Source organism: Lepisosteus oculatus, chromosome 23 (genome assembly GCF_040954835.1).
Source record: "Lepisosteus oculatus isolate fLepOcu1 chromosome 23, fLepOcu1.hap2, whole genome shotgun sequence".
In the NCBI taxonomy this organism is placed as follows: domain Eukaryota; kingdom Metazoa; phylum Chordata; class Actinopteri; order Semionotiformes; family Lepisosteidae; genus Lepisosteus; species Lepisosteus oculatus.
The window spans coordinates 1,258,126-1,270,533 of NC_090718.1; the positions used below are offsets into that span (position 1 = coordinate 1,258,126).

The window sequence follows — 12,408 nt, forward strand, 5'->3', positions numbered from 1 at the left end:
CCTGATCAGTTAACTGACGCAGTGAAAGGTCAACACACCTGCATACTGACACAGTGTGTGTCTGCTCTGCTGCACTATTTCACCTTTATATCTGATCTGTTCATGTCTGACATTTTATTCTTTGTGTTTCCTGGTCTCCTTGGATGTTTCTATTTGACTCTCTTTGTGATCTCTCTCAGTCAGTCAGTCTGCACCAGTGGGTCTTCGCTCTGACCACGGTGTATTTTCACTCCTCAGTGGTCAGTCACATGACCTCTTCACAGCTCTGATGTGAGGAGACGCCTCTGTCAGCCCCCCTCCTGAAGTGTCTCACTCTGAGCCTTCAGCTGCTCACACCCCTCCTCCACAGTCAGTCCCAGTGACACCCTGCAGCTCCAGTCAGGGTCTCTGCTTGAGCTCCACTTCCCCGGCCACTCAGAGTCCTGCTGTGTCCAGTCTGTGGGGAGAATTCACCTGTCTCCCTCTCTCCCTGGCCAGGACAGTCCAGGAGTAGGAGCTGTGTGTCCATCAGCCTGGGAGTCACAGTGTGTGTCTTACTGGTCACAGTCATTGCCCTGGGGACAGTCTGTAAGTCTGATAGTCGCTCCTGTCATTTCATATGGACCTGTGTGAATCTGTGTCTAATCTTACAGTGATCATAAGGCTTTGATGTCTGAGCAGCAAGAGTAGCTACACACAGTCACCCTTCTCTTTTATATGTGTGTGTGAAGCAATACCAGATATTCTGGGCTCTGATCAGCCTCTGGATATCTGCTGTTCAGGACTGTGGCTCCAGGCTGTGAGCTGCTGGGCTCAAGCTGCTCTCTTACTGCCTGAGACAGGAAGAGACTACAAGTCACATGACCTGAAAGTCCTAATTGCACAAAGCCAGTGAAGTGTTTACTTTTTTCTGAAAGTATTTTTAACACCACAGTTGTGTTTCCTGAAGGGCTGTAGCAGTGTGAAGTGTTGAGGTCATTCTGTATTTGAGCCCTGTTGCCATGGTGACGTTCCTCTGGTCATTCAGAGCCTCTCTGTGGGGAAGGTTGTGGTTTTGTCTTCAAAAGCTAAAACAGAAAATAGCAGTGAACAAGACTCATGATTATAGAAAATAGAGGTACAAACACACTATAAACACACAGAAAAAGGTTGAGAAACATATAGTATTATTAACGAGAGTGAGAATATATGTACGAACAGGATTATAACTGATCTACCTACAATATATGTGTAAGTACAGAACCTAGTGTGTTGGGAATGTCCTCATTCAGAAATGATGTCATATAATTCAGTATAATTAAAATAATGTTTACAGAGAGTTACAATTCAATATTCAATATAATGATTTAATTTAAATTGTTCACGTGTTGAATCTGTGTTCATGATCTTGAATTACCAGCAGGTCTCAGGGCTCTGGAGAGTCCTGTCTGCACAGAGCAACACCTGAGAGCAGGAATCAGTCTCTCTCCTCTTCCTTGAGCTCCTGCTGAGGCTGTTGTGTCCTTCCAGCAATGTGCTGACCACCATTGTCCTACAGGGGGTTTCACCAGTGTGCTGACCACAGCTGAGCACAGTGTCCTACAGGGGGTTCACCAGTGTGCTGACCAGAGCTGAGCACAGTGTCCTACAGGGGGTTCACCAGTGTGCTGACCAGAGCTGAGCACAGTGTCCTACAGGGGGTTCACCAGTGTGCTGACCAGAGCTAAGCACAGTGACCTACAGGGGGTTTCACCAGTGTGTTGACCAGAGCTGAGCACAGTGTCCTACAGGGGGTTCACCTGTGTGCTGACCAGAGCTGAGCACAGTGTCCTACAGGGGGTTCACCAGTGTGCTGACCAGAGCTGAGCACAGTGTCCTACAGGGGGTTCACCAGTGTGCTGACCAGAGCTGAGCACAGTGTCCTACAGGGGGTTCACCAGTGTGCTGACCAGAGCTGAGCACAGTGTCCTACAGGGGGTTCAACAGTGTGCTGACCAGAGCTGAGCACAGTGTCCTACGGGGGGTTCACCAGTGTGCTGACCACAGCTGAGCACAGTGTCCTACGGGGGGTTCACCAGTGTGCTGACCAGAGCTGAGCACAGTGTCCTACGGGGGGTTCACCTGTGTGCTGACCAGAGCTGAGCACAGTGTCCTACGGGGGGTTCACCAGTGTGCTGACCAGAGCTGAGCACAGTGTCCTATAGGGGGTTCACCATTGTGCTGACCAGAGCTGAGCACAGTGTCCTACAGGGGGTTCACCTGTGTGCTGACCAGAGCTGAGCACAGTGTCCTACAGGGGGTTCACCTGTGTGCTGACCAGAGCTGAGCACAGTGTCCTACAGGGGGTTCACCAGTGTGCTGACCAGAGCTGAGCACAGTGTCCTATAGGGGGTTCATCAGTGTGCTGAGCAGAGCTGAGCACAGTGTCCTACAGGGGGTTCATCAGTGTGCTGAGCAGAGCTGAGCACAGTGTCCTACAGGGGGTTCATCAGTGTGCTGACCAGAGCTGAGCACAGTGTCCTACAGGGGTTTCACCAGTGTGCTGACCAGAGCTGAGCACAGTGTCCTACAGGGGGTTCACCAGTGTGCTGACCAGAGCTGAGCACAGTGTCCTACGGGGGGTTCACCAGTGAGCTGTAAACCCTCATCACAACCTCCCTGGCTTTCAGCCCCACTCTCTGTACACATCCCAGCAGGCTGTGCCCAGGCTGTCTGGATGAGGACAGAAGACTCTGCAGGAACACACAGGTCCTCTCAGGCGGAGCTTCCTGCAGCTCCCAGTCCCCCAGGAGAGCTGTCTGCTGTAGCTCCTGCTTCCTGTGTGGATCGCTGTGCTCTTATCTGTCCTCATCCAGACACACACCCTTTCTCAACTAGCACTGAAATACTCATGATATTAATTGTAAATCATTAGTTTAATTAAATAATTAAGATCAGAGATACACAGACCAGGAGATGATAATACTACTGAAGTGGATCATTCCTGTGATTGATAGATCAGGCAGACAGAGACAGACAGCTGATATACAGATGACAGACAGACAGATGAATCTGGTTGATTAAATGATGTTGTGTGTTCTGGGGCTGTGACCTGCAGTGTGGAAACAGAACAGCTCAGACTGGGAGAGAAGACTGGAGGAGACGAAGTCAGAGCTGGAGAGAAACCAGAATAAATCTGCGACACACTTGAGTGAAGCTGAGAGATACAGGAAACAGCTGGAGAAGTTCTGTGTGGACCCTTCTACTGGGAAGAGAAGTAAGTGTGTGTGTGGGAGTGAGAGTGAAGTGTGTGTGTGGGAGTGAGAGTTGAGTGTGTGTGGGAGTGAGAGTGAAGTGTGTGTGTGTAGGAGTGAGAGTTGAGTGTGTGTGTAGGAGTGAGAGTTGAGTGTGTGTGGGAGTGAGAGTTGAGTGTGTGTGTGGGAGTGAGAGTTGAGTGTGTGTAGGAGTGAGAGTTGAGTGTGTGTAGGGGTGACAGGTCTGCAGGGTGAAACAGCAGCAGAGAGGAGAGAGAAGACCTGTTTCTTGGACAGAGCTGGTCTTCAGGTTGGTCTGGAGCTGCACTGACAGAGCAGACGGGTCTTCAGCAGGACTGTGAGCAGGGAGGGGTCTCTTCTGTCAGAGGAGTGAGAGGGTGACAGCAAGAGCTCTCTCCCTTTCTGTTTCTACATGAACATGTCGAGAATTTATAACCATCAGGACAGCTGGACTAGTGACTCCTCTGACCCAGAACTGTGTTGAGATCTTTCAGAAAGCAGCAGCAGTGATATCTGAGCTCAGTTCTTGATGATGCTTTTGGAAACAGGTGTTTTTTTATAATAATGGTCTTAATTTCTGGACACAATGAGCTGTAGCTGGTGAACTGGCAGCTGTTCTGTCTGTGAGGAGCCCAGCTGTGCTCTGTAGGACTACAGGAGAGGAGACTGAGTGTGGAGACTGATGGTTTAGTGTGTGATCAGCCCTGAGAGTCCTGTGGTGTAGTGAGTGTGAGGGGTTGTGTCTGCTGGCTGTAGAAAACGTCTGTCCTTTTAACTCTACATGTGAGCTTCAGTGACAGTGAGTGACAGTGCTCTGCTCCAGCCTACAGAGCCCTCTGTACACACCTGTACACACCTGTAACATCTGTACACACCTGCGCACATCTGCACACATCAGGGCACCTCTTCCACCAGCACACAGGGGGCGCTGTCTCATACACTGGTAGTGATGGAGACAGAATTCTCACCTCATGTGTGCAACTGAGACACAGAAGAGTCCTGTCATGTTGATGTTCTACACTGTGATTGTGAAGGTACAGGAAGTGACTCTACTGCAGTGTGTGGCGAGAGCTGTGACTCCTGGGAAGGTAAGATCACATGACGAGGGTGTAGAAACCCCAGTCTCCTCTGGTGCAGGACTCTCCTGAGACAGACTGCAGCCTGACTCCAGGTCTCAGCAGGAGCTGGAGCTGCTGCTATTGGTAAGAGACGTGTTTGAGAGGACAGACAGACTCTCAGACATGAGGATAAGAGCCTCAGGGCTGTTCTCTACACAGTCAGTGACAATCAGGTAGAGACTCACTACTGACCCGTCTGTCAGTGTGAGTCTCAGTGCTGCAGGACTCCAGGAGGAACAGTACAGGAGCTCAGTGGTTGAGCGTCACTGAACTGAACTGAGAGAGTCTGTACAGAGGAGAGTCCTGAGGAATCCCTGAGGCTCAGTCAGTATTAATCCAGGTGATTCCTGTGTGTCTGTCTGTACAGAGGAGAGTCCTGAGGAATCCCTGAGGCTCAGTCAGTATTAATCCAGGTGATTCCTGTGTGTCTGTCTGTACAGAGGAGAGTCCTGAGGAATCCCTGAGGCTCAGTCAGTATTAATCCAGGTGATTCCTGTGTGTCTGTCCATACAGAGGAGAGTCCTGAGGAATCCCTGAGGCTCAGTCAGTATTAATCCAGGTGATTCCTGTGTGTCTGTCTGTACAGAGGAGAGTCCTGAGGAATCCCTGAGGCTCAGTCAGTATTAATCCAGGTGATTCCTGTGTGTCTGTCTGTCTGTACAGAGGAGAGTCCTGAGGAATCCCTGAGGCTCAGTCAGTATTAATCCAGGTGATTCCTGTGTGTCTGTCTGTACAGAGCAGCAGTGCTGTCCAGAGGGATGGAAGGGGGGAGACAGTGGAAGATGTTACTACGTCTCTACAGACCCGAGATCCTGGGTGTCTGCGAATCAGTTCTGTTGGTCAGTGGGAGCTCAGCTGCTGGTGATTAATGACAAAAAGGAACTGGTGAGAACAAGAGATTCACCACAGTCTCACTGAGGGAGAGAGTTTAGTTTACATTCTGAAAACACTCCACTGAAATGCCATTCCAAAAATACAAGAAGAGTTTTAATGTTCTAAATAGGTTTTTAATCCTCCAAAAATATACTGAACTGAACCCAGGGCCACACTGCTGACCACTGCAGCACCTACGACTGTACCAATCCCCCAAAACATTTTCCCCATCACCCCCTCAAAAAATAGGTTTATCTGTGTTTCCACTTCCAGAGTTTGAAAAGCAGTGACTATTTCCCCTGTACAGCCTGTGTGTGAACAGAGCAGAGTGAGCAGCAGTGTGAGAGATGAGAGTGTGGGGATGGATCTCTGCTCTACAGCTCACAGGCAGTGCTGCCCAACACCAGGCACAGTGAGATCATGCCCACTGTGTGCTCAGATACAGTTTCTGATCTCAGACCAGCCCTGTCCCAGGAGACACACTGCCCAGCTGACACCAGACCCACAACCTCCTTTCCTGCTGCTCTCACTGGCATGAAGGGCTGTGACAGTGTGGAACCAGCTACCCAGACAAGCCCCATCAGCAGGACTTTTAAATCTGGAAAAACAGCTGTTTCCTGCTCACAGCTGCACGTTTCCAAGGAAACGCAGTCAGTGAGTCTGTTCTCTTTTGTGAGGAGTAGGAAGATGTGTTCAGGTTCAGGTGTTCAGGCAGCTGGACTGAGTGTGGGTGTCCAGGGTGAGCTGACCCGGAGACCAGCTGGACTGGTGCTGGTGTCCAGGGTGAGCTGACCTGCTCTCTGTGTCTCTGCAGGAGCTCCTGGGACGTCTAGTAAAGGACAACAGTTACTACTGGATTGGTCTGAGCTGGAATTACAGGGAATCTCAGTGGAGATGGGTTGATGGAACAGTCCTGGACAGTGAAGTGTAAGTGTGTGTGTTGTGTGTCTGTTGTGTTTGTGTTGTGTGTTTGTCAAGCCCACTTGATACTAGATGGTACATAAACAGTTTCAAGGGTGTCACTGGGTCACTATTAACGATGAAACATGGTTTAGATACTGGAAAAATAGAATGTGGATTCTTACAGAACGTTAATCCACAGCACTGAGTCGGAATACACAACCAGAGATGATGAAGTTCCAATTAATGCCATTAAAACAGATTACAGACCCCAGTGTATTTCACAATAAGAGTAAAAAAATGCAATTTTTAGGAAAAACCAGAACATCGCATGTCAGAAATCCTCTCTCAGTGTTGTCATGCAGGAGGACTGGACTTCAGCCACACGTTTCAGTCCAGGTCTCTGCAGACAAGAATCTCCTGATCATCACAGCTGTAGCTCCTCCCAGCTGTGTCACTTCAACCCCATCGAGAGACTCTCCAGCACTTTGTCTTCTGGAAATAATCTCAGAGACATAACAGCCTGGACTCACCTGTGATTCACATACACTCCTGCAGGAGACATGAGAGAGAAACCTCAGGCACACGTCTCACAACATCACAAGTTTAAGATCATGTCTCCACTGAAGTCAGATACTGTCTGACTGCTCTCTTCTCACACACAGCCTGTCTGTCTGCAGCTCTGAGTCTCTTCTCTGAGTAGTGAAATTCACTTTGTTTTCCCTACAGACAGATGGTCTGAATCAGGTTGACAATCCTAATTCCCAAAGCAAAAGGACTTTTTATTCAGGAGCAGAATCTCCCACAGTCAGTGAGTAATTCAGGGGGCCTGAAGGAAGAAGCAGCTCTAAAGTGCTCAGAATGAGAACAAACTGAGCCCCTGCAGTGATCAGTCCCACTGACCTGTACTGCACTGCTGGTGTTTTATTGGTACTGTGGAGGAATCACTGCTCTGACTGTGTTGTGTCTCAGGTCCACTGACTGTGTTTTCAGAGTCTCTAACTGTGTGGCAGGAAGTAAGTCAAACAGACAAGTAAATATGATCTAACTTGTAAGAATCTGTAACTTGCTGAGTAAATCTTATTGATCAAAGAGAAAAGTTAACATGAGCTCCTATGTGTCAACAGCAATGTGAGGAATAACAGGACAGTTTTCACAGGAGGTCTTCTCTGAGACAGCAGAGGGAGCTGGAGAGAGAGGTGCTGGTGTGTTGAGGTGAGCAGACTGGCTCAGTGACTCTGATCTCTTTCTGTCTCAAAGGGTCACAGCTGGTACAGGTTACTCTGGGTACTGTGGATATTGGAATCCGGGTTGGAAAACTGTAAATCCACAAAAATGTGAATCACCTCTCCGCTGGATCTGTGAGGGGGATGCTGTGAGAGTCTGGCCGCCCTCCTCTCTGTCCTGAGGAGGAGGAGAGACCTGAGAGAGAGAGACAGTGTGTCTGCTGGGACTCCTCTGCTGATTCCTGGAGACGATCCTGGTCTCTTGTCTCTTCACTGGTCATCACTGTCTCTCTCCTTCTGTCCTCCAGGGTGGGAACACAGACAGACAGCAACATGGGGATTTTATTCCAACTTTTTAAATTTCTTTGCATTTTTGTATTTTGAAATTACTTTTAGTAAATGCTTATTTTTCAAAGGTTAAAATTCTGTTGTGTATTTTACAGATTATATTGTTAATATTTTGTATTTGAGACAGTCCAGCCTGTGTGAAGATGTCTGGGCTGTGTCCAGTGTGACTGCTGTCTTCTCTGGACTGTCAGTATTAATGGAGTGAGGATCAGTTCAGTCAGTATTAATGGAGCGAGGATCAGTTCAGTCAGTATTAATGGAGTGAGGATCAGTTCAGTCAGTATTAATGGAGAAAGGGAGCTTGGTCGTCTTCACCCAGGGAGTTTCACAGAGCTGTGTCCAGCACCAGTGTGGGACTCGTCTGTCCAGCGAGGTTCAGATGAAAGACAGGGCTCAGCCCCTTGCACAGAGCCGGAGTGGAGCTCTACAGCCTGGGCAGTGTTTCAGGTCACAGGGGGACGTGGACACTCTCCTCACACACAGGGGACCAGCAGGGTCCAGCCTCCTCACACACAGGATTCAGGTTACCAGACTGAAAGGACTGTTGAGATATTACTAATGTTCATAACCAGCCTCGTGGAACACAGAACCTTAACTGCATCTTTCAGTTGAATTGTTGCCTTTTCTTCTGTGCTGAATAGTGACCTGTAGTCCCAGCCTGCACTGAGGCTCCAGCTGACATACTGACTGACCTGCTGTCTGGTCAGTGCAGGACCTGTGGACAGCTGGTCAGAGAAAAACTATAGAAACAAATGAGAAGTGAATAATGACACACAAGTCTGGATAGTGGCACTGATCATTCTGGAGTTTATTTTCATCACTCAGTTCACACAGCAGTAGAGGTTGTTGCTCTCAGACTCTGTTCTGTCTCAGGGGCTCCTGTGTCTCTGGGGCTGATGGGCTCTTTCCCTGCTGATGAGAATTGGCCCCCCAGCCCCCAGGCCTGACAGTCTTGAGCCTGAGATCACAGGGTGTAAAGGGATAGAAGACACAGGTCCAGGCCAGACTGGCCCAGGAGAAACCCAGTCAGTGAAGCAGTGGGAAGTCAGAATGAACACAGTGACACTGAGAGGCAGCCCTGCTGATGGGAATGGGGAGTATGAGCTGAAGCAGGCAGGGACACAGGGCAGTTTAGTTTAAAGCTCCACATCATTGTCAGCAAACAGCCACACAGGGAGTGTTCAGGAACAGCCAGAGAGGCAGAATGAGGGTCTCAGGAGCAGCACTGGTGCTGCTGGATACTAACAGGACAGCTGCCCTGGGGACGACTGGAGAAGCAGCAGGAAGGTCAACAACTCCTCCTCCCTCTAGAGACCCAGCCAGCGGCTCTTCCCTGGGGAGGCTGAGCCCCCTCTGCTTGGCCAGGAGAAGCCTCTGGGATGCCCTCTGCTGGGCTGACAGCTCTGGCCTCTGCAGACAGTCCTTCCTCTCCTTCTCCAGGGGTGCTGGGCAGGACCCCACTGGGCCTCTGGGGCACCACTGTCCACCCTCCTCTCTGGGACACAGAGATACTCCCACACCACTTCTAGACACTGGGCTCTGAGCTCCCCACTGCACTGGAGACCCTGGGCTCCCAGCAGACTCCTTCCTCTCCCCCTGCTGACCCTGACCTGGGACAGGCCAGCCCCTCAACAGCCCTGAGCTCAGGGTCCTGCAGGCTGGAGCCAGTCCTGTCCAGAGCACCAGCAGCTGCCACACCAGCTGGGCTCCTGGTGCAGAGAGACCCCCACACCAGTCCCACCAGCAGCAGGGTGACTGGGCCACAGCCCCACACTCACCTGCAGGGCTCCTGTCTCCTCCCTCTCAGACAGGCTGGGCTCCAGCACGCTGCTGGCTCTCTGCTTCAGGCCCGACTCCCTCTCCTGAGCCCCTGTGGGTCAGCTGTCCAGTCACAGGGCTCCAGGCTGCAGTATTGCACATGACCACTAGAGGCACTGTCCCACTGCACCACCACACAGGGTGGATCCTGGCTCTGGAAAAGGACAATTCTAAATCATAACTTATTGCAACTCGCTATACGATCGTTTTAAAATGGGATATTTCGATATCGGCGGTTACTCTGGATATTATATTAACTACATTTACTGCATCTTTAATTATGGACATTTATTATAAACGGTCTTAAATTGTTTGGTTAATTCTATTATAATTTTATTATAAAGCATGTTATTAACTGTCATTATTGTGACTCGTCCTTCAAAAATACAATTTACGTTTGAATATGTGGACTTCGGGATGTTTTTGGATATTAAAGTGAAAACGTAAGAAAGCCCGCAGTGTCAGTGAATTCGAAGTAAAATAACAATAAAATAAAGCCTATTGATCGGGCTACAGCAGGGGGTGTCGATTCCGATAACTGTCCGCCGGCGGCGGTGGTGATACACGAGTCTATGGAGGGCTGGTTTACAGTGCAGTAGTGAGGGTCTGGTGTGTATTAAACACCCGGGTCATGTGACTGGGGGTCTGTACTCTCTGTTTATGAATAAGAAGATCCACAGCCAATCAGATCCCTGGATTGAGCCCAGCGATGTTGCGATTGGTCACTGGGAATTATTGCTGATTGGCAGTAAATTTTCCCAATTATAGACGAGACTTGGTCCAGTTGCCCAATAAACGCCGAGTTCTATGAGAGGGGCGGGTATTTTAAATGTTTTGTTGTTCCTGTCCGTCTAAGAAACAGAAAAGATTTATTTTTTAGCCAGAAGTAACATTTAATCGGTGGCGCCTTTCTTTGTGAAAAATCCGATGCGGCTTTTCGTGCTGTAGCTGTAAACTGTTGCTGCTTGTCTTGTATTTTGTTCGTCTGAACACATGAAATCACGGCGCTACGTTACACGAGTTGCTGTGGAAACTTTATTTCTGCTTCTGACACGTTGAGCCTCAGTGATCGTGAACCTTCGTGCAGATGATGATGAAGATGATGATGATGAAGAAGACGATGATGGTGAGACCCTCGTGTGTCAGAGTGTGTCTTCTACCTGTTACTGGAGAAACAAGACTGAAGCTCAGACCTTTCCAGTCCCTGAGCTGTGAGGATCATGAGGACCAGCTGGACAGTCCACTGTCCACTCCACAGCCCTGAGGAAGGAGGTAGGCAGGACAAGAGCTCCTCTTTAACAGAAGCTGTGAGAACTGTGGGGAGATTTTACTTTATATATTTATTCTCATCGTATATTTTATCAATAGGATCTTGTTGTGTTAAATGTGCTGTGTATTGTGTTGTGTCTTTTACCAGCCTGCAAAAACACTTTCCCCTCTGGGACAATAAAATAAGTAAGAGGTGTCCAGTCCTGGAGGGGTCAGTGTGTGTCTGCAGCAGGGCTGTCCAGTCCTGGTCCTGGAGGGGTCAGTGTGTGTCTGCAGCAGGGCTGTCCAGTCCTGGTCCTGGAGGGGTCAGTGTGTGCCTGCAGCAGGGCTGTCCAATCCTGGTCCTGGAGGGGTCAGTGTGTGTCTGCAGCAGGGCTGTCCAGTCCTGGTCCTGGAGGGGTCAGTGTGTCTGCAGATGATCCAGATGTTTTATATCAGCAGGAGCTGAAGAGCTGGGAAAAGGTGTTTGTTTGGTCCAGTTAAACCAGTAACCAGCTTGTTTAGTACCAGCCTCTCTCCTCTGTAGCTCTATACTGTGTCCATGAGAGATATAGAATACAGACACAGATTCCATGTTGATTTGTCTGAGCTGAAAAATTAGTTGTTACATTATTAAAATTTTATTTTGGAAGCCATAGAAAAGATATTGAGAGAATACAGATTGTAGTTTAATCTTTATTTAAAAAGAATTGCCTGAACATCATAATTTACATGTTAATGTTTCCGGAAACATCATTGAATATTCATGTTCAGAGACATAATGTTTTAAATATCTGTTGAATATATGTTGCTCTATATATATACACATATACCTGTACAGATCTTACACCAGTCTCTGGTGGATCTCTTCAGTTTGCTGTGTGTTATGTTTGTATTGTCTCTCTCTCTGTTCAATCTTATAACTGCTATCATGATGTGGAATAGTGTTGTCAGTTGTTGTATTGAAAGGAGATGATCTCTGTTGTAGTAAACTGTGTTGTGCTCTTTGATCCCTCCGTCTGAGCTGCTCCTACACTGCTGTGGGTATTTTCTCAGGGACGGCCTCTGGAGAATCTGTACCAGCCTCAGGAATGGACACCGATATCAGCTGACTGTTCCTTCACTCCTTTGTTCTGATAATTCACTACACTGATGTCCTGTTTTAACATAAAACACTCCTGAGCAAACTTTTAGTCACTTGTTTTTATCTTATTTTTTTAGTTAATTAAACACCAGGTTTGCTCTTGGGTTTTATTTCCAGTGTCTGTGAAGGAAACTGTGGTCTTCGTGGTGATGAGAGAGCTCTCTGCTAGTCATTATATCGAAGAGTTTCGGGGGAACTTCTGATATGAGCTCTGTACCTTGTGAGGGGTGAGATTCTCATGGAGAACAGTGGAAAGGTGAAGCCTGATTGTCCACATGTATAATTCAAGTCTAATTCCATCATACTGTCAAACTCAGAGCTGCTCAATACACACAGATGGAGTCACACTGTCTCACTGCAACACCTTTCACAGTGAAGCAGAGTCCTGTGCAACAGGCAGGACTGACAGCCCCTCTGAACACTGTGCAGGATTCAGCGCAGCTCCAACTCTCCTCCATCTTCACAAACATCATCAACTCACTTCATCTGAGCTGCAGTTGTGCAGTGGCTCCTGCAGTCCA

General features: G+C 48.6%; 1 protein-coding gene across 4 annotated transcripts in view; it reads left to right on the plus strand.

Annotated features, from left to right (window-relative positions):
• LOC138224596 (C-type lectin domain family 12 member B-like) overlaps positions 1 to 7,707 on the plus strand; it is a 34,797-nt gene extending 27,090 nt beyond the window's left edge. For 2 of the 4 annotated variants that reach the window (XM_069182531.1, XM_069182537.1), the window contains exon 7: positions 7,364 to 7,707. In XM_069182531.1, coding sequence (XP_069038632.1) covers positions 7,364 to 7,511 — 148 coding nt within the window. In that variant the 3' untranslated portion in view covers positions 7,512 to 7,707. Of the gene's footprint in view, positions 1 to 5,066; positions 5,216 to 5,510; positions 5,782 to 6,017; positions 6,131 to 7,363 lie in introns of those variants that run through there. The other 2 variants (XM_069182534.1, XM_069182532.1) reach the window with 2 other exon arrangements.
• Positions 7,708 to 12,408: the final 4,701 nt, after the last annotated feature.